General features: G+C 34.1%; 1 protein-coding gene across 3 annotated transcripts in view; it reads left to right on the forward strand.

The window, feature by feature from the left end:
* Positions 1-23,045, forward strand: part of xrn1 (5'-3' exoribonuclease 1) — a 52,930-nt gene that overhangs the window by 20,034 nt on the left and 9,851 nt on the right. The window contains exons 21-35 of one of the 3 annotated variants that reach the window (XM_056474460.1): positions 8,851-9,013; positions 9,583-9,696; positions 9,776-9,874; positions 9,963-10,078; positions 13,221-13,367; positions 13,452-13,541; positions 13,705-13,840; positions 13,923-13,979; positions 16,515-16,647; positions 16,734-16,803; positions 16,940-17,135; positions 19,254-19,346; positions 19,428-19,520; positions 20,465-20,548; positions 22,481-22,555. In XM_056474460.1, coding sequence (XP_056330435.1) covers positions 8,851-9,013; positions 9,583-9,696; positions 9,776-9,874; positions 9,963-10,078; positions 13,221-13,367; positions 13,452-13,541; positions 13,705-13,840; positions 13,923-13,979; positions 16,515-16,647; positions 16,734-16,803; positions 16,940-17,135; positions 19,254-19,346; positions 19,428-19,520; positions 20,465-20,548; positions 22,481-22,555 — 1,666 coding nt within the window. Of the gene's footprint in view, positions 1-8,850; positions 9,014-9,582; positions 9,697-9,775; positions 9,875-9,962; positions 10,079-13,220; positions 13,368-13,451; positions 13,542-13,704; positions 13,841-13,922; positions 13,980-16,514; positions 16,648-16,733; positions 16,804-16,939; positions 17,136-19,250; positions 19,347-19,427; positions 19,521-20,464; positions 20,549-22,480; positions 22,556-23,045 lie in introns of all 3 variants that reach the window. The other 2 variants (XM_056474452.1, XM_056474467.1) reach the window with 2 other exon arrangements.

Below are 23,045 nucleotides of genomic sequence, written 5' to 3' on the forward strand. Positions count from 1 at the left end.
TATTTTGTCCTACGCTTCTATGATGCTTTGCCCGTATTACAGGAGTAACATCTGTTTAACTGTGAGCAACCTCTAAAGTGTTTTGTCCCCTTAAATATCAACCTGTTGAGTTCACACTTGGAAATTATTGACCATATATGCATATTTATATATTCATATATTTTATATATACATGGATGTATATAAATATATTTATAAATTTTTGTTGAAATTCCCCACCTGTTAGACGGTTATAGTGAAGTGGTGTAATTAACTTTTTACTTCCTGCTTCGCTACTGTTCGGACGTCTTTGCCTACTGCTCCGCTCTCTGCTCACTTGCTTTTATATCTTAAACCCTAATTTTAACTTGAGCCTATCAGCACAGTGCTCAAACGACACAACTTGATGATCAGCATCGATTCTACAAACTTTCTGGAATATAGCTTTACTAACAAGAGGGGAATTATCGTCTAAACAATCCTCCCGCTACCAGCTATCAGCTGCTCACATTCCTGAGACGGGAAAACACGGCTGTGAAAATGCCTCTGGATCGGATTAATTCAGATTCTCACTGCTGTACAAACTGCCACAAACTTCTACAAAAGATTGCAGTTCTTGAAACAAAGTTACTTGCGATCCAACCAGAACTGCAGCGTCATTGTGGACGCTCACAGCAAATAGCCGGTGAGTCCCATAAATCTATTCCTACCACTATTCCGAGCACTGAAAAACAGATTAAAGCTGTTGAAAATGAGCATTGGCATAAACAAGGTGCGAGACCAAAGGGTACTCACGGGGTCAGATCATACGCTGCCGCATTAGCGTCCTCTACCCCAAATACAGCTCGGACTCAAATACAGCTTCAGAACAGATATGAAGTATTGAGTAATATGGGTGAAGAATCCCCAAATGCAGTCAGACAGAGATCGCATGACTCAGCAGCTAACTCTGCATGGAACAGAGGCTCAAGGCCGACTAGACAGCGGCATTCTGCTCCGATCGCACCTGAGATAAGAACACTAGTTGTAGGAGATTCAATAATCAGGAATTTTAGGAGCAAATCTACAATGACATACTGCTTCCCTCATGCAACAGTTTCTGATGTAAACAAAGAACTTAAGGAAATTCTGAAGAAGCACAAGACTGCAAAACGGATTATCATCCATGTGGGGAAGAATGATATTCGGAAGGAACAGTCAGAACTGCTCAAGAGAGATTTCTGTGAGCTCTTGGAAACAGTTGAAAGAGTGAAAATTCAGCCGTTCATCAGTGGACCACTGCCTGCAAGAGGGACAAACATGTTTTCACGGCTGCTTGGTCTAAATGTATGGCTGCAGAAAGCATGTAACAGGAAAGGACTGAATTTTATTGACAACTTCAATCTCTTCTGGAACCAAAGACAACTGTTGACATCAGACGGCCTTCACCCAAACAAACTTGGTGCAAAGGTACTAAAGGACAATATATTTTTCTCCCTCCATCATCCATCAGCTGTATGTGCCACTGACCTCAATCCAAATGGCACATACACACCCAGCAAATGTCCAGATGACCACAGGACCTCAAATCAGCTCCCGAGTGGACTTGGGGCTGACGCATCACCCAAGGACAGTGATAACGCCACGCAGCCAAAACACCCACTGTTGATAGAGACACTATCGCTGGCCCTCTGCTCAACACAGACAGACTGTGACGCATCAGAACAGCATCATGTCTCGTCACTAAAAAATGATCCTCAGGAAAACACCCAGGAAAACATATTTCAGCACCCAGAATCTCCAGAGCCACAGCCTCTGTCACCAGACACGTTCCCATTATCACCTTGCTCGCCTCTCTTGGGTTTCTCAAAAAAGATGGAGGAACTGGTGCATGCTGGAACTAAACTTTCACACTCCATCGCCGCAAGCCCCCAGTTACCAACCAAAAAGCGGCCTGCTCCACAACCACCTCTGAGCCCACGTGGAAGAGCCCTCCGACATTTGCCCCACCGCCAGGGCCCAAACAACAACGCACCATCCTCAGCTGGTGAACAAAACTGCTCTCCATGATGTGTCTCGGGTGCCTGCTTAGATAACAGTGTCTTTATCAGATGTTTACAGAACAAGCAGGAACCCAGTGTGCCTGTAGCTTTCTCTACACATATATGTGTTGTATTACGTGACAGAAAACCGAAGACTTGTTCAGGCCGTATAGCAAATCACTCAAATCTTGTGTCTATTAAATATAAATCTGAGACTACTGTAGCAAAAACAGCTAAAACTGTTAAGTTAGCACTTTTAAACATCCGATCACTCAACAATAAGTCACTTTTAGTCAATGATTTTATCAGCTCAAATTGCCTTGATTTTATGCTTTTAAATGAAACTTGGCTAGATGACAGCTGTAGCGCAGCAGTTCTGAATGAAACAGCTCCTTTAAACTTTGACTTTTTGAGTGTTTGCAGAGCCAATAGGAGAGGTGGAGGCATTGCTGCCCTGTTTAAAGATGTCTATGAGTGTAAACAAGTGTCATTTGGTGACTTTTTGTCTTTTGAATATCTGAGTATAGCACTAAAAGGTGCTCCACGTATCTTACTGATCATTATCTACAGACCTCCAAAATATTCTCCAGCTTTTATTGATGATTTTACAGAGCTGTTATCAATAGTAACCTCTGAATTTGACTATTTTACCATTGCTGGGGATTTTAATATTCACATTGATAATCCAGAAATCAATGCTGTAAAAGAACTGATGACTGTTTTGAACACTTTTGATCTGACTCAGCATGTTCAAGGACCCACACACAATCGTGGACACACTCTTGATCTACTTATAACTAAGGGTTTACACATTTCATCAACTGTTGTTAAGGATGTTGCACTATCTGATCATTTCTGTATTTTCTTTGATATATTGATCACTCCAGCTATTAAAGACAGATCTGTCTCTGTCAGAAAGAGATGCATAAATGAGAACACTAATGAGCAGTTTATGAAGGCCATATCGCTAGCACCAAGTATATCTGCAGACTCTGTTGATTCTCTTCTTGATTTGTTTAACTCTAAAGTTAAGAATGTCATAGATGACATTGCTCCTGTTAAAGCCAAGAAGATAACTAGCAGCCAAAGGGGTTCCTGGACTAGGTCCCCAAGAATTCAAATGACGAAAAGACAGTGCAGAAAAGCTGAGCGTATGTGGAGAAAGACGAAACTAGTAATCCATTATAATATCTATAAAGACAGTCTTCGTGCTTTTAATATGGAACTAAAAACTGCTAGGCAGACTTTCTTTTCAAGCCTTATAAACAGCAACGTAAACAATGCTCGTAAACTCTTTGCAACGATAGAGAAACTCACAACCCCCCCCAGTCAGATTCCCAGTGAGCTACTCTCTGAAAGCAAATGTAATGAGTTTGCTCATTTCTTTACTGACAAGATCAATAATATCAGAAAGACAATCAGCTCATCCAATCAGCCAAATTGTGTTGACGTCAGACTAGCTCAACCACAACTTAAGAAATCAGACATTATGTCCGATTTCATGGCAATTAATGGCAAAATCTTAGAAGAGATCGTGCAAATTATGAAAACATCAACCTGCAGTCTCGACACGCTCCCCACATCATTCTTTAAAACGGTATTTACCTGCTTAGAAATGGATCTTCTAAAAGTGGTAAATGCTTCACTTCTCTCGGGGATTTTTCCTAACTCACTTAAAACTGCAGTTGTTAAACCCCTCTTGAAGAAGAGCAACCTAGATAACACCATATTGAGCAATTACAGGCCCATCTCAAATCTCCCTTTCATTGGCAAAATCATTGAAAAAGTTGTTTTTAACCAGGTTAACAAGTTCTTAAACTTCAAGGGGTGTTTGGATAATTTTCAATCTGGTTTCAGACCACATCACAGTACAGAGAGCGCCCTTATAAAGATAATCAATGACATCCGCCTAAATACAGATTCAGGCAAACAAACAGTGCTGGTACTGCTTGATCTCAGTGCTGCATTTGACACTGTCGATCACAGCATACTTCTGGATAGGCTGGAAAACTGGGTTGGGCTGTCTGGGACGGTCCTCAAATGGTTCAGATCTTACCTTGAAGGGAGAGGATACTATGTCAGTATAGGTGACCATAGGTCAGGGTGGACACCCATGACATGTGGAGTCCCACAAGGCTCGATTCTGGCACCACTCCTGTTCAACCTTTATATGCTCCCTCTGAGCCAAATAATGAGAAAGAACCAAATCTCCTACCACAGCTATGCTGATGACACTCAGATCTACCTAGCCTTACTGCCTAATGACTACAGCCCCATTGACACCCTCTGCCAATGTATTGATGAAATTAACAATTGGATGTGCCAAAACTTTCTTCAGTTAAACAAAGAGAAAACTGAAGTCATTGCGTTTGGGAACAGAGATGAGGTTCTCAAGGTGAATGCGTACCTTGGCTCTAAGGGTCAAACAACAAAAAATAAGGTCAAGAATCTTGGTGTGACTCTGGAGTCAGATCTGAGTTTCAATAGTCATGTCAAAGCAGTTAGTAAATCAGCATACTATCATCTCAAAAACATTGCAAGAATTAGATGCTTTGTTTCCAGTGAAGACTTAGAGAAACTTGTTCATGCTTTTATCAGCAGCAGGGTGGATTACTGTAATGGCCTCCTCACTGGCCTTCCCAAAAAGACAGTCAGACAGTTGCAGCTCATCCAGAACGCTGCGGCCAGAATTCTGACCAGAACCAGGAAATCAGAGCACATCACACCTGTCCTCAGGTCTTTACACTGGCTCCCAGTCACATTTAGAATAGATTTTAAAGTATTATTACTGGTCTATAAATCACTAAATGGCCTAGGACCTCAATACATTACAGATATGCTCACTGAATACAAACCAAACAGATCACTCAGATCTTTAGGATCAAATAGATTAGAAATCCCAAGAGTTCAGTCAAAGCAGGGTGAATCGGCTTTCAGCCATTACGCCCCTCGCTGCTGGAATCAGCTTCCAGAAATGATCAGATGTGCTCCAACATTAGGCACATTCAAATCAAGACTGAAAACACATCTGTTTAGCTGTGCCTTTACTGAATGAGCACTGTGCTACGTCCGACAGATCGAACTATTGTTTTTCTCTTCTTTTTAACTCTTTTATAACACATTTTATCAGCTTTTATTTTATTTTATTTTTTTTCTGTTTGTTTTTATTTCTCTTATAATTGTTTCTTTTATTCCTGTTTATGTAAAGCACTTTGAATTGCCACTGTGTATGAAATGTGCTATATAAATAAACTTGCCTTGCCTTGCCTTAACTTTTTAAGTGGCAATTTTTTACAGCATAGTTCAGCAATAATGTATAAAAAGGCATTTTATAATTAACAAATTACATTCATCAGTCTGTGATGAGTGTATCTCTCAAAATAATGTGTTCAATATTATTGTGCTGTACAGAATGAAAACAGAAAATAAAATAGAGGCACAGAACATGGTGAACACAAACAAACTTGTTATGCTTATGTCACATTGTAGTATCAAGCATGATTTTCTTGAAGGAGGTGCAAAGGAATTCATTTAGTTTTATCTTTACTGTCAGGATTGTTTGTCACGCAGCCTAATTTCTTGCAATTGTTGGTTTCATTCTTATGGAGAAATTCCGCATAATTGCAACACATAACTGAAAATGCGGTAAGAAGTGAGGGACTAGATACCGCGTTTGCCAAATCACAGGCTGCCGTGTGATTCATTTGTTTGGCGTATGATTGAGTGAGGTTTTTATCAGTGGACTCAAAATCATTGACCTTATTCTTCAATGCAGAAGTGCGCTCGTTTTTGTGATTGTTTTAGAACTTCTGATTCAGTTGACTATGGGAAAATTGACTAAGAATAATAAACCGCAGAAAACGGGCAGACTACTTGCTCTAAAACAAGTGTTTGCATGACTATACAGACAAAATAGAATAATATAATAAGAAAATGTCAGTTAGCAACATCAAGCAGCATAACGAGCTGTTTTTAACATCTTAAAATGAGTGGAAGTGAATGAGATCGGAAATCTCGAGCCATAAAGATTCAAATGGCAAGATACAGGTTTTTCCCAGATTGGTGAAATTTGTGGCGTCAGATCTATGAAGGATACTTCTGTTTGATACTTTAAATGTCCTTTTTTAGGTTTTTATTACTACTTATTATTAAGCAAGGATCGAAACAACCGATCAGTTACAAATGGTGCCGAAATAAAAGTGGAAAAACCCTGCTAGATGTGAAAAATGATAGGGGACCATGCTGAAAAGATTATGTTCTTGAATGTTAGGTTTATGACGATTATTTGTAAATATAAGCTTTATATAAGCTGTATAGTTTATATCACATTGTTGATCTATGCTGCGAAAAAAAGGTTACTATAACAGATCTAATAACAAAAACATACTTGGTGTATTGCTTTATTGTATATTCATGTTCAGGGTAATCAAATGTTTTAACCAAATTAAAATGCAAAAGGATTATAAAGTACAATAGGTAACGCTTTTGTAGGGATATTTTTGAGTCAGAGATTCAAATAAATTAAAGTTTACTGAAGATAGTTTGCAGATAGTTTTATCAGCAGATGCCAGCTTCTACAATCGCAATGAGTTCGTTGGCCGCTCTGCTTACAATCATAAATCAACATCAATTATACTCTCACATAACGTCATTAACTGCGTCATACATATAGGTGTTTTAACCTGATTGGTTAAAACACAGATAGACTACAAAAATTTTCACGTGGATGCGTGCATACAATTCTGAACAATATTTTAACATCTTAAACATACAAACGTCAGACATACACTAGGCTATACAATAATATAATAATAATAATAATAATAATAATAATAATAATAACAATATCAAAATCACTTTAGACTGTATTAAAACATAATAATAATAATAATAATAATAATAATAATAATAATAATAATAATAATATTATCAAAATCACTTTAGACTTTATTAAAACATAATAATAATAATAATAATAATAATATCAAAATCACTTTAGACTTTATTAAAACATAATAATAATAATAATAATAATAATAATATCAAAATCACTTTAGACTTTATTAAAACATAATAATAATAATAATAATAATATCAAAATCACTTTAGACTTTATTAAAACATAATAATAATAATAATAATAATAATAATAATATCAAAATCACTTTAGACTTTATTAAAACATAATAATAATAATAATAATAATAATATCAAAATCACTTTAGACTTTATTAAAACATAATAATAATAATAATAATAATATCAAAATCACTTTAGACTTTATTAAAACATAATAATAATAATAATAATAATAATAATAATAATATCAAAATCACTTTAGACTTTATTAAAACATAATAATAATAATAATAATAATAATAATATCAAAATCACTTTAGACTGTATTAAAACATAATATTAATAATAATAATAATATCAAAATCACTTTAGACTTTATTAAAACATAATAATAATAATAATAATAATAATAATAATAATAATATCAAAATCACTTTAGACTTTATTAAAACATAATAATAATAATAATAATATCAAAATCACTTTAGACTTTATTAAAACATAATAATAATAATAATAATATCAAAATCACTTTAGACTTTATTAAAACATAATAATAATAATAATAATAATAATAATAATAATATCAAAATCACTTTAGACTGTATTAAAACATAATAATAATAATAATAATATTAATATTAATAATAATAATAATAATAATAATAATAATAATAATAATAATAATATCAAAATCACTTTAGACTGTATTAACGCATAATAATAATAATATCAAAATCACTTTAGACTGTATTAAAACATAATAATAATAATAATAATATCAAAATCACTTTAGACTGTATTAACACATAATAATAATAATAATAATAATAATAATAATAATAATAATAATAATAATATCAAAGTCTCTTTAGACAGTATTAATACATAATAATAATAATAATAATAATAATATCAAAATCACTTTAGACTGTATTAACACATAATAATAAAAATATAATAATAAAATCAAAATCACTTTAGACAGTATTAACACATAATAATAATAATAATAATAATAATAATAATTATCAATCATCAAACTCTTTAGTTCCACTCGAGGTCTCCTTGCCATCTGACCTGGTTTAGTGGCTACTGAAAATAGTTACAAAGAGACAGGCAAATGCACTGAACATTCTTATATTATATTAAACAATGTATTAACTTCATTCATTAGTCAAAATCATTTTAAGATTAAATACTGATTCAAATAATCGTATTAATAAAGTAATGAGAAAAAGGATAAACGTTGATCCATGCTGGGACGGATTGGAAGGCAGAAATCCGAATCCATCTATTTACAATAAAGTCTCATTACTAAATGTTAGTTAATGGACTAAAATCTACAGTGAGAAAAATCAGATTTATTACTGTCACTATTTTACGACTACTACGATTTTAATTTGTTATAGTCATTGAATTAAAAAAAAGGCAGCTAAGATTAATAAAAGCTTTCATCATGAATTTAGTCAAATTAACTGATATTTAACCACTGGAGCTGCAGTGTTAAGGTACAGTAGCCCTGTAGATAGTCACAGAAAGTCCAATCAGTGTGTATGTACTAAGCCATATTAACAACAATATGTTCATGAACTAATTTTGAACTAATATTTAGTGTGGTTACCATTTGGTGCTGTTATGACCGCAGATACAAAACATCACAATCTCCTCTAATGAATATGAAATTTTGTGATTAATGAAGCATAAAATGAACACTCTCTTGTCTTTTTTAATTTATTAAGTTGCCAATTTGTGTAATATTACTTTTCAGTTTTAATAAGCGTAAAGGCATTGCAATCAATGAGACGGATGTGGTGGTTTACGGCCAGCTGCTGACAGGCAGGAAGTATGTCATCGGTCAGAATGGAAAAGTCCATTTGGAGAAGCAGTTTGCCAAACAGGTCCTGCCCTTTCCATATCAGACCATTGTGAAGGTAAATTTTGGCACAAAACCAAATTATTCATGAATAAACAACATTAAATTTTTTAATATCTGAAACTTATTTTCCAAAAAACTTCCATTTAAATGTATTTTTTTTCTTTTATTCTGTGAAGATGCATTATATTGTTCAGTGTTTACAATGAATATGTTTAAAATATTACAGAATATAAATTTTTCAAACAAGTGGTTTTTAAAAATTGTTCTTCAAAGAAGTTTGAAAAGATGCATCAGTTTTCACAAAAATATCCAAAAACTGTTTTACATGATGACAATAATAAGCACCATCATTAGTAATTCATATATTAGAATGACTTATGAAAGATCATGTGACCGTGACTAGACCAGAGTAATGATTCTGAAAGTTCAGAAGTTTGTCATCAAAGGAATAAATTGTATTTTTAAATAGGAAAACATTTATATTTTTAAAATTCTTCATTAAGTAATTGCAGGCTTGGTGACTCTTACTTTCAGAAACATTTTTAATGTGTTCATAAGTATTCCAACTTATCTAATAATCCTTTTTAATGTTTAAATATGCCGTTTATTGTTTATTCATTTCAGGATATAAAGGCCTTTGATTCCTCATTGGCACGCTTCAAGACACTGGAGGAGCTGTTTCCTCTGGGCACCGCGGTCTTTATGGTTGGAAATCCATATTACGGTGCAATGGGAGAAGTACGTCCAGCTTTTTGTGCTTTCGTACCAGCTCCAGTGGTTGAATGTCAGTGATGTAGGAGGTTTTCTGTTTGCTCAGGTGCAAGACTCTAGTGATGTCATCAGTGAGGGACGAGTCAGAGTGGTTTTCTCTGTACCGTGTGAACCTCAGCTTGATGCCTTAATACAGAACCAGCATGTAAGTCTTGTAGTCTGGACTGCAACTGTACTCTTTTTAAATTACTTTTGTTTTCAGGTTTTACTAATGGTTTCTTTTTTCCTTTCAGAAATACTCAGTGAAGTACAGTCCCGGGTATGTGCTCGCCTCACGCCTTGGTATCACCGGCTACCTCGTCTCAAGGTTCTCCGGTAGCATCTTTATCGGAAGAGGATCCAAGAAAAAGTCAGCAAAATTCACTTTTTTTTAATAACAGTGCCTATTTTATTTGTATTTAATTTGCCTTAGTCAATTTCCAATAATGGATGCAAAGATGAACCGATTTCACCTATTAACCACGCTTTAAATTATAATGTTTAATTAATTGTAAAGACTTCTCAACACTGTGTTTCTGCATGAAACAAAACTGCTGCAACTAAACAAAGTTATGCCAACTGTGCGCTAGTTTTAAGTTCCAAGCTTGGACATTGACGCTAATATGCACACACACTGGATTAACTATGGCTGAGACTATTAACTAACTAATTGTCGTTAATCATGCCATTCACATATTGCGTCTTTTGCGTGTGCAAGTTCGTAATTTCTTGTGCATATATTGGGAGGAGTGATGTGCATGCATGTGCTTTCCAGCCACCCCTAGTTGAAAGATTGGCGTGAGCTCAGCGTGAGTCGCATGACAAGAACTGACTGTTCAGCTTCATGCTTTGTATTGAATGTACGCAGAAAATAAAACAAAATGAAAAATACCAAACAAGTTCATAATATAGTTGATCAAAAGTGCCTTCAGACAAGTTCAGCAGCCTTTGACTACATTTGTTCTCTTTAAAAGCAAAATATTTAGCTAAAACGTTGCTAAGATTTACATTAGACAAATACTTTTTTTTTTTTATTAATTGTTCTGTCATTTATTTTCAGTGTAAAATTATTACTTATGTTTAAATGCAGAAAATGTATTTTTTTCGCTTATTTTTAAACCCAAAGAGAAATGGACTATTTTCTGTTTTTAATTATTATTTTGGGCTGTGTTATTTAGTTACTGAGCAGCAGTAAATAACCCTTTATGCCTTTAACTGCTTCACCAAGAAAAGAAAATTTGGATTGCATTTAACTCTATTTATTTCTAAAATAGCAACCTCTACCAAATGGTTGATATGTCGGTTTATGGTAAAAGTACTGAATTATAGCAGAATTATTACATTTACTATGAAAAATCTGAAAATATGAAGTGTAAGACCAATTTATTTAAAAGCATAAAATCATAAATTTTTGAACACTAAATCATCTTTATTTTTGGGAGTGTGCCATAAAATATTTCAGATTCTCTTTTAACATGTTTTCTTGTTTTTTTGTTTTGTTTTTATTTTATTTTTTTACAATATCCAAAATCAAGGGTAGTAGTGCAACAGGATTATGTTTGTTTGATTCTTTTCTCAATGGTTTGTAGTGTAAACCATTATTTAAAACAGTCATTCTTTAAATGAGTTTAACAGTCATTATTTAAAATATGGTCAACCATTTGGTAGAGCAGGCAGTTAAAGGGTTAAAATATAATGAGATTTCATGTGAGTTTTCTAAACTAGTAGTGTTTTGAAATTAATGAATGCATAATAATTGTGTTAACCGTGAATCGACTAGAATCAACTAGTACAAATAAAATCTATAATTGGTGCATCCCTATTTCTGTGTGCTCTGCAAAATCTCTAAGAAATATACATTTAAAAGCACCATATTGCATCGAATTAGGTTTTCATGCAAAATTGATAAATCACTATTTGTCCTACTGTTCAGGGGTATGAATAAACCCGGTTTGACTGTATATTTATAGTGTTAGATGGCTAAATCAACTAACTAAATATAAAGTGTGGTTTTAGTGTTTTGCTAGTTTGTATTGCTTTTTATTTATTGAAATGAGTTTATATAGGCTTTTAATAATAGTTATTGGCCGATAAAATCTGCTTTTTTCTTATGTAACTCACAATGAACATCTATTTCTCAAACTGTACATTAGTTTTTGCCTAACTTGCTTGTTGTATTTAAAATTATTTTTGTTTTGTTTATTTATTTATTTATTTGTTAGATAGCTAGTTTGTTTGTTTGTTTGTTTGTTAGTTAGTTAGTTAGGTTGTTTGTTTGTTTGTATGTTAATTAGTTAGTTTTTTTTCGTTAGTTTGATTGTTTGTTAGTTTGTTAGTTAGTTAGTTTGTTGTTGTTTTTTGTTTGTTTGTTAGTTAGTTTGTTTGTTAATTAGTTTTTTAGTCTGTTTGTTTGTTTGTTGGTTTGTTGGTTGGTTGGTTATTTAGTTAGTTAGTTAGTTTGTTTGTTTTTTTAGTTTGTTTGTTTATTTGTTTGTTTGGTTGGTTGGTTAGTTAGTTAGTTAGTTTGTTTGTTTGTTTTTAAGTTTGTTTCGTTGGTTGGTTATTTAGTTTGTTAGTTTGTTTGTTTTTTAGTTTGTTTGTTTGGTTGTTTTTTAGTTTTTTTTTTAGTTTGTTTGTTTGGTTGTTTTTTAGTTTGTTAGTTTGTTTTTTAGTTAGTTAGTTAGTTAGTTTGGTTGTTAGTTTGTTAGTTGGTTTGTTTTTTTGGTTAGTTTGTTTTTTAGCTTGTTAGTTAGTTTGTTGGTTTGGTAGTTAGTTAGTTAGTTTGTTAGTTAGTTTGTTTTTTAGTTGGTTTGTTTTTTAGTTAGTTTGGTTGGTTGGTTATTTAGTTAGTTAGTTAGTTTGTTTGTTTTTTAGTTTGTTTTTTAGTTTGTTTGTTAGTTTGTTTTTTAGTTTGTTTTTTAGTTAGTTAGTTTGTTTTTAGTTAGTTAGTTAGTTTGTTTGTTTTTTAGTTAGTTAGTTAGTTAGTTAGTGTGGTTGTTAGTTTGTTAGTTGGTTTGTTTTTTGGTTTGTTTGTTAGTTTGTTTTTTAGCTTGTTAGTTTGTTGGTTTGGTAGTTAGTTAGTTTGTTAGTTTGTTTTTTAGTTGGTTTGTTTTTTAGTTAGTTTGTTTTTTGTTAATTTCTTTTTTAGTTAGTTAGTTTTTTTAGTTAGTTTGTTGGTTTGGTGGTTAGTTAGTTAGTTAGTTAGTTAGTTAGTTAGTTAGTTAGTTAGTTAGTTCGTTTGTTTTTTAGTTTGTTTGTTAGTTAGTTTTTTAGCTAGTTGGTTAGTTAGTTAGTTAGTTAGTTAGTTAGTTAGTTAGTTAGTTTGTTTGTTTGTTTGTTTGTTTGTTTGTTTGTTTGTTTGTTTGTAAGTTTTATACACGTGTTAAGCAAAATCAATAAAATTTTACTATTGGACCATTCAGGAAATTTATTTGAATTATTTAATATTTAATGTGAATCATTTTTTTGTCTATAAATGAATGTCTCTTTTAAATGCTTTTGGCTCTTTGCAGTCCACATGGAGAGCAGAAAGTCAACGTGGGCCTTAATCTCAAGTTCAACAAAAAGAATGAGGAAGTCCCTGGCTACACCAAGAGAACAGAGAAGGAGTGGCTCTACTCTGCTGCTGTAGAGGAGCTAATAGCTGAATACCTAGAACGGTGTGTTTGTATATTTGTGGTCATAGTTAAAACTTCTGCATAACCACCAGCACCTAAGTTTTTTTATTGTTGTTTTTGCCTTAGATTTTCAGAGGTGTTTGACCACGTAGCACGAAACAGTCATGATGACATATTTTACGAAGACGACATCTGGCCAGGAGAGGATGAGAATGGGTGTGTATTCAAAGCAGCAGTTGTACATAGAATTCATATCCAATGTCCTACTTTGTCCATTACAAATTTTGTTCAGAAAGCTGCACATTAATAGATTGCCAGAGTTACTGATAATAATGTGACTGTTTCTTATTGTGACGCTTAAAAAAATAAATAAATAAAGAGTGGAAAAGGTCCAAGAGATCCAGGGATGGTTGAAAACGCATCCAGTGAGCTCCATCTCCAGAGCATCATGTGATCTGCAGATCTTGGATGCTGGTATTGTGGAGAAGATCGAGGAGGAGCTGGAGAAAACGAAGGTGAGGATCACAAGCAAAACTGTGCAATCACAGTTGTTCTTTCTGTCATTATGTTAATATTGTTTTAATCCCTGCATTACAGGCAAAGAAGATGAATAAGAAAGTGCGGGTCACTGTGAAGCCCCATCTGCTTTTTAGGGTATGTGTCTTTGTGTCAGTGTGTACGTTTAATGAGTGTGTGATATATATATGTATTGACATGCAAAGCCCTGATTGCAGATGTAAATAATAGAGACGTCTATTTGATGTGCAACATACTGCATCGCTGTTTTCACACATATGGTTTAATAATCTGCAATGTGTCTGTGAGACATTTCTTGTCAGAAGATGTTAAATAGATGTTTAGAATGTCTTTAACATGGTTAGGATTTATAATGTTTGTGAAATAGACCTTTTAAAAATGCGTTTATCAGATTTTTGGTTTTCACTCAATGGACTTTTTAAATTGCATTTTGCAGACGTATGCTTGCTCTCACCAATATAGCAGCCGTGTTTAAAATAGCCATACAGCAAATAAGTTAATATGTCTGTGTAGCTGCTTAATTTTATTTATATAAACTATTTTTAAAATGGTAAAATTTGTTGACAAAGTTTTGCCTTAGTGCTTTAACCTGTATAAATATAGGGTGATGAAAGAAAGAAAGAAAGAGTTCGAGAAAGAAAGAAAGAAAGAAAGAAAGAAAGAAAGAAAGAAAGAAAGAAAGAAATAAAGAAGAAAAAAAATGAAGAAAAAAAGAAAAGATTGCGAAAGAAAGAAGAAAAAGACAAATAAAGTGATGTAGAAAGAAAGAAAGAAAGAAATTGAGAAAGAAAGAAGAAAAAAATGAAGAAGAAAAAGATTGATAAAGAAAAAGACCAAGAAAGAAAGAGATAATGAACGAGATCAAGAGATAAATAAAGATCGGGAAAGAAAGAAAAAGAGAGATCGATAAAGAAAGAAAGAGACAAAGAAAGAAAGAGATAATGAACGAGATCAAGAGATAAATAAAGATCTGGAAAGAAAGAAAAAGAGAGATCGATAAAGAAAGAAAGAGACAAAAAAAGAAAAAGACAAATAAAGTGATGTGGAAACAAAGAAAGGAATGAAAGAAAGAGATCAAGAAAAAAAGAAGAGATAGAGAAAGAAAGAGATCAAGAGATAGATCATGAAAGAGATTAAGAAAGAAAGAAGAGATGGAGAAAGAAAGAGATCAAGAGATAGATCATGAAAGAGATTAAGAAAGAAAGAAGAGATGGAGAAAGAAAGAGATCAAGAGATAGATCATGAAAGAAGAGATGGAGAAAGAAAGAGATCAAGAGATTGATCATGAAAGAGATTAAGAAAGAAAGAAGAGATGGAGAAAGAAAGAGATCAAGAAATAGATCATGAAAGAGATTAGGAAAGAAAGAGAGATAAAAAGAAAGGATGCTTAAAAGAAAGATTGAACAAATGAAATAGACAAAGATTTATCATATTTTTTTCAATGTTGGCATGATATATCCATCTGTAGACAACACTTTAGTTTAGGTCACAATTCACAGTATTAACTAACAATTAACTAACATTACTAGCTTAATAAACTACTAATTAGCTGTTTGTTAATTGTTATTAAGGTAGAAGATGGGTTTAAGTTTTGGGTAGGATTAGGGAGGCAGAATAAGATCATACCTTGGCCCAATCCCAATTCTATTTTTGTACCCCTACCCCATGGCCCTTAAAACCGAGGGTGAAGGGGGAGGGCTTTGAAATTTACCCCTAAGAATTGGGACAGCACTACAACACCTGCACACGTCATCATATGTCATCACGATCTCTTGCTTCATGTGAGATCAGACGATCGCGACTGCTGTAGTTATTCCACTTCTGTTATTTTTTGGTATTTATCTTCAGGAAATCACTGAAGGCATATATCATGTTATCATGACGATCTAATGTGGCAAGTAGATTGTAACTGTACTGTGCATTTACACAGTGGCCATATTCATATATGTAAACACACAAAAACAACACTAACATTATAGCAGACACTGTAAAAAGCTCATTTCCAGCCCCTAGACGTTACTGACGGGGTATTCCAGTGTCATCGAGTGCCAGAATGTTGTGGGACTGCTGTAGAGGAGTTATTATTATAGATTATAGATCGTGAAATTCAGCTGTTTTTATTTTAGCGTTTTTTTTTAAAAAGCATGGCGGTAAAACTCGTACGCGGTTATAAATATGTTAAAACATACGTTTGTTTGTTGCAAAAATTCGTAATAATGACGAAAAAATACTAATTTGCGGATCTTCCGGGTGCTTCAATCCTGCGGTTGTGGCTGGTGTATTCTGGGAAATTTTCTTACCCCTTGGTTTCAAGTGTGGTCCTGAAAAATCTTCGTTCGAAGGGCTATTCACCCGTTCCTCTTAGCCCTACGCCTTCAAGCTAAAGAGAATTGGGACACCCCTAGTCCTTCATGGGAACACGCAAAACGAGGGGTAAGGGGAAGGGCTAAGGGGTAGAATTGGTATTGGGGCTTTATAACTACTAATGATCAGTTAATATCGTATTAACCGACAGGTAATATCCAGTAATTAACAGCAGGAATTGTGACTTAATCTAAGGTGTTACCCATCTGTATATAAGAAAATGTTTCTATGGGATGGGATATTTCGATACCCAAGTAAACATAAATGTGTGTTCCTTTGTTTGTTCAGCCTCTGGAGCAGCAGCACGGTGTTGTTCCAGATCCTGATTCAGAGTATCATCTGTTTGACCGTGTGGTCAATGTGAGAGAGAGCTTTTCTGTTCCACTCGGCCTTCGAGGAACCATCATCGGCATCAAAGGAGGTAAAAGTGTAAACCTGAATCAAACTCTTTGGTTTCATTCAGCATTTAGATTTCTCATTCAGCCTTCCACTTTTAATGTTCAACAGCTGACCGTGAGGCTGAAATTCTGTATGAGGTGATATTTGATGAGGAGTTTGCTGGAGGACTCACTATCAGGTACGCTAGTTGTTTGCTTTCAATGCAAATTTGTCAGTGAGATTAAAGAACATAATGCTTTGAATCCGCATAGACCTGTTATAATGTTCATAATGTGAAGTGAGTGTCAGACGGTGTGTTGAATGTGTGTGTTCAGGTGTTCTCCTGGCCGTGGGTATCGTTTGCCCCCCAGTGCCTTAATCAACCTGAGCCACGGAAGCAGGAAGGAGCTGGGCTCACACAAACTCACTGCCATCGTCAAACCTCAACCCTCATCTTCATCACAAATCTCAAACAAGAGTCAGCTGGGCGGCCTTAACCACTCGCCACGCTCACCGTTCATACCTACACAGGTAATGGACACACACTCATACCTTATAAATAAGGCTAAAGTCATTATAAAACATGGCCACTGCAGGCTAGTATTTCTTAAAGAGCGAGATGAGCAAAAGTCAGGACTACACAGAAACCAAACAATAAAGATGCTCTGAAGACAACAAGATGCCTTTCTTCTGACAAATAGTCCTCGCTGTGGCACAGTGATGTCATGTATGTACTGTATATACCAAGTCACGCACATTGAAGTGCATATGTGCAACGTGACATACTGCATGGCTGTGTTCAAAATCACATGCTTCCATACTATATAGAGCATAGTTTTCAAACAGTCATTTTGTGAATTCAAATTCAAATGTAGCACATATTCGAGTAGTGTCCATTACTTTAGTCTGTAAACCTATTCTGTGATTCACACTCCCGAGCTGAAGGTGGCGGTAGTGAACCAAAACACTGGATGACAACCATTGGAAAAAAAAAACAAGAGGAAAAAAGATAATGATGTCGCAGCCATAGACATTATACAGGCTGTTTCTCAATTCCAAGAACGCAGTTGAGAAGACCAGTCTTGCAGGGTCACCTTAGAAGAACAAACTCTGGAGACCACGAAAACACAGAATGCGTCCTCTGAGAAATGAGATGCTGTGTTCTTCCTGATGGTCACATGAACAACGCATTTTTAAGGGAAAATTATTTAAACATACAACGATTTATTGTTTTTCCTCTTTTCTTTCTTTCTCTCTCTCTCTCTCTCTCTCTCTCTCTATATATATATATACATACATACATACATACATACATACATACACACATACATACATATATATATATAGGGAACTCCTGAAATAAATAAGTTCTATCTCTGATCTTTAATAATAAATCTATAAAAAATGCTGCGCATCCCACCTTCTTTATTCAGTCGCATTGACTTCTGGGACTTCTAGAGCGAGTTCGGTGCTCAAGTTTGCATCGATGCGTCCTCGATATCAAGAACACATTCGAAAACTTTCATTCGTCCTTGAATTTTGGAACTGAACTTTGGCAGCTGATGATGAGGTTACATGAGAACATGAGGACGCAAGAACGCATATTGAGAAACAGCCATCCGCAAGCTTACTGTGACGATTGGGGAAGGTGTAGATGTAAAAACACACTGTAATGTATAATTTAATAAATAATATAAATTATTATTGTTTCTAGAGACAACTGCTTGTGCATGTATGTTGATATAGTAGACATAACTGTGCACATGCCTTCATTCATTCATGAAATCATAATTCTACAGGACAGTCGCTACGGATGTGTGCTAATACATGCGTGACATCAACATGCATGTATTTGACATACGTTTTGTCACCGCACTACAGGCTGCAGCGAGGGGCGTTTCACCTCTGATCCATACATTAGGAAAGACTGAATCAATTTTAATGAACTTCCAAATCGCTTCAGTAAGAAGTTTCTCCGTGGTTCACTTCATTTTACCATAGATTGGTTCACAAACAAGGCACAATTCTAAAAGACAATGATGTGCGGAATATAGTGTCACACCACAAAACGTGAGAATAACAGTTTTATTATTTGTTAATTTTATTAACTTAGTATTTAAGCATTTTTAACCTAAAATACAGAATTTTCCATCTGCATGTGCATTTCTGAGTGTGCTTCATGCAGGTGAGTGGGCGTGAGTGGGAGAGTTTTGCTCTCCATATGGACCAGACACTTTCCTACAAACACTCCATTTTATGGATTTAATAATAATAATAATAATAACAATAATAATAATATTTTAAAAACAACTGCTAAAATAACCGGTCACAGCATATATATATATATATATATATATATATATATATATATATATATATATATATATATATATATATATATATATATATATATTTCTGATCTCTGGTGATTTTTAACTGCTTCTTTTATTCTCACTTGTAAGTCGTTTCGGCCAAAAAGCTTCTGCAAAATGAATAAATATAAATGGAGGATGTAGGCTGTCATACTAACATGATTGTCCTTTCCAACCTAGCATTAGAAGTGAACATCAAAGGAAATTTTAATAGTGTAATTTTTCTTTGGGATCACCCGGCTGAAGATTTTATTTATTTTTTTAATCTTGACAGCAGCAGAATGGCAGACAAAGTTTTAATCTCAGGGGTGACACTCAGGGCAACAGGAACTCGCCACATAAAGCCCTCAACCAGAGAAACCAACACAAGGTATGAAGTGTGAGGTTAATAGGCCTTTCTGCTGTGGGGGATTGTCTGTAATGCATTATGTTTGTGTGCGTTTCTGTATAGGGGTCTAATAATGAGAAAGAGTTCAGTAATGTATGGCAGTCCCTTCAGAGTTCAGCAATGCCCCAGAAACCACCAGCCCACTGGCAAAATAATGTAGGTACTTTCTCTAACTCTGTGTGCTTGTTTGTAATTAAGCGTTGTTACCATTTACAAAAAAAAAAAGAAAATAATTATGTTCCTTGCAAGTACTTTAAAATTCTATTTGAATGAATGTATTTAGTAGCCACTTTTATTCAAAGCGACTTAAAAATGAAGAACAAGAAATTTGTCAAAATGACATTGTTATTTTAAATGTTATTGAATAGTTAGAAACCCGTTAGAAATTTGTTATGATTTAAGAGTGTCAGTGGTTAAAAGGATAGGTCACCCAATAATAAAAATTTCAAGTAGTTTTGTGTTGAACCTAAAAAAAAGATATTTTGAAGAAAGCTGAAAACCTGTAACCGTTGACTTCCACAGTAGAAAAAAAAAACAAATATTACTGAAGTGAATGGTTACAGGTTTCCAGCTTTCTTCAGAAAATCTTCTTTTGTGTTTAATTCAAATGGATTTGTGACAAGTAAAGGGTGTGTAAATGATCACAGAATGAAATTTTTTGGGTGGACTAGCCCTTTAAATGCTTGTTCACTGCTTCTTGTAAGATGTTCTGGTTTCACCTCATTCCACCAGAGAGGAGATATTTTAGTTATTTAGTTGCTTATTTAGTTACTTTATGCTTTAAAGTTATGTTTTTTTTTGCGCTAACAGGAAAAAAGTGTTGCACATTCAGGAATTTGTATATCACAGTAAACCAATCAACAAATAATAGAGAAAATAGAGAGAACAAACTTACTTCATGAAACGTTTCAGTGTGGTTTAAGTTCTACAATTCAAATTAAAACTAAAAATTTGTATTAATAAAAACTATGCGACACAATTGCAACAGAATTGAAAATTACTAGTTGTTAGTTATCAAGCTGTTTTAATTCAAAATATAAAGAATGCATAATGAATCTAGTATAGTAATGGTACTAAATGAGTATTGTTTTATCTGACAGGCTGGTAAAAGCCAGATGCCACATCAGAATCAGCTAGAGGGACAAAATAAACAGAGCCAAGGCAACGACCCATCCATCAAACTAGTATGTATTCATATTTCATCCCACATTGTATAATTTGGCTGTCAGGCAGCATGATGTACATTAACTACTTATTAAACATTATGTAAGAGATGATCAACTGCTTGTCAATGTCAATGTTAAGAAGGACACAGATGCAAAGAATGCCTCCGCAAAGTTTGAAATCATTTAATGCACAACAAGCTGTTGTTTATCCTATTGCTTTTGTTGTTGTGGACAAGTTAAAACTAGCGTTGCTTTTTGCAGCTCAATAATTGACCAAATGTGTAAAAATTTCAATAAATTACAACATGTTCAATCCGCCCACTTTGAATCACATACTTTCTTATTATGTAGTAATTTATTATTTGGGAGTAAAGCGATGCAACTGATGCGAGGAGATCAAGTGATGAGGACAAACGGCAGATGTAGTACATTTACAGTACTGCTGTATAGCAAATTCAAACGTAGTACCTACTTGCATTCTCCGGATGTAGTATATGTGTAAATAACACAAGCATATCTAATAGCTCATAGTAACATGTGTTCGCTACCTGTTAGCAAACATTTTTGAGCATATTGCTGAAGTAATCAGATTCCCATCAGCACATGTTGTCGTCCTCAAGATTACACAGAGGAATGAAGAGTTACTATGGTTAATACTAATGTTAGAGGGTATAATAAAAGAGCTTAGAATGACCAAGAGGCGACACTCAATAGAACATTCCATTGCAACAGCAGCGCCCAGCACAGCCCCGCAATTCTGCCATTTTGGAGTGAAAGCGATCGGCCGTCCATTGGATCTTATTGCTGTCGCGATGGCAAGCAGCTGCTTTGTTTTTTTATTTGTTTATTTAAAAAGCACATTAAAGCTGAGACACAACCTGAAAGACAACAATACAACACTTACTATCACAATCATCAGCACTTTTAATTGTTTATTTTACAGACTTATATAAGACTATAATAGGCTGTTGTTCAATTGGAATTTTCATTCCAAAATGGCCGTCGTGCCATGTAGTGGCTGTTTACCAAATCGCACTAGAGTGTCGCCTCTTGGTGATTCTATGCTCTTTGGTCTAATGCACTTATTTAGAACTGTGATCAAATCTGACTGGAACTACCAACACATTAAAGGATTTTATTGCACAACTTCAAGTCAATCAATTTCAAGGAATTCTGTGGAATTAAATATTTTACAGTTCACACTCTCAGAAATAAAGATAAGAGAGCTGTCACTGGGGTGGTTTGTAACTAAAGGGTTCTTATTAATACCTTAAAGTTCCTAAGAAATGAACAATTCATCTGTTCATGTCATTAAGAAAAAAATAGTTTGCCCTTTTAATCTTTAATTGAAATCTGAAAATGCACTTCTTATGTGTTTTCAGTTTTATTCTCAGATGATTTGATTTTGAGGTATTGGGCGTAGCTAACATACTTAACCACGCTAGTCCAACTGTCAATTTTGACAACAAACAGTAATGGTGAGCAGGAGAAGGCTTTTAGGTTGTAATAGCTCTTCTAAAACCCCATTCCTGATCTTTTTGAATGAAATGCGAACTTTACTACATCTATTTAGCCCGCGGTAGAAAAATCAAGCCACGCTTACTGTTGTGTCATTTAATATTCCGTTTGTTAAGGATCTGCGTTACAATTTGAAAAAAAATAACGATCGCAGCTTCTGGTTCATTTGTACTTTAGGGGACTTATTAGTACCTAAAATGTACAAAAGTGTTCCTCTTGAAATTTTTTAAGTACTGATATATATATATATTTGAGCCACCAATATTGAACCTTTAAGTACAAGTGTGTAACTTTTAAAAAAAAAAGTTACACCCCAGTGACAGCTCTCGTACCTTTTATTTCTGAGAGTGCACCCTTATATACTAGGTTATATTCTAATGTCATCTTTTATATAAGACTAAACACCTAATTTGTTGATTTCTTTTTTTTCAGGTCACAGGTGGTAATATTAGACTCCTGAAGAGAAATGAGGATCTGAATACTGCTCTTCAGGGGCCTTCAAATAAGGTACAGTTAATAGTAGTTTGTGCTTGTGTTATGAATGTTAAAGAAATACTTCACTCAAAAACAACCTCCATGTCATTCCAAACCTGTCTCAGATTTCTTTGAAAAAAAAAAGCAAAAGAAAAAAAGTAAAGAAAGAAAATGCAGTAGTCAACATTTGAAGTGGATTGAAAAGTTTTTCGAGATTGTCCTAAAACAAGAATGGGTGCTGTTCAATAGTCTTAGAAAGACTTGACAGTTAAACAGTTGATTTAACAGTTGAACCACGTTGACTACTGTGTTAGGTGTTGCTTGGTCTCTTTTGTGTTTTCGAAACCCGTTACACATTTTTGTCTCAAGTTTGTGTAGTTAAAAATATTCATAAAACCTTATATGGTGTAGTAATGATGGTACAATTTATGTGGCATGCAGCGTTGCACAAATTACCTTCTATTGGGTTATCAGAAAAAAGAACCATACAGGCTTTGAACAACATTAGAGAGCATAAACATGT

The sequence above is a fragment of the Danio aesculapii genome, chromosome 2 (genome assembly GCF_903798145.1).
Source record: "Danio aesculapii chromosome 2, fDanAes4.1, whole genome shotgun sequence".
NCBI lineage: Eukaryota > Metazoa > Chordata > Actinopteri > Cypriniformes > Danionidae > Danio > Danio aesculapii.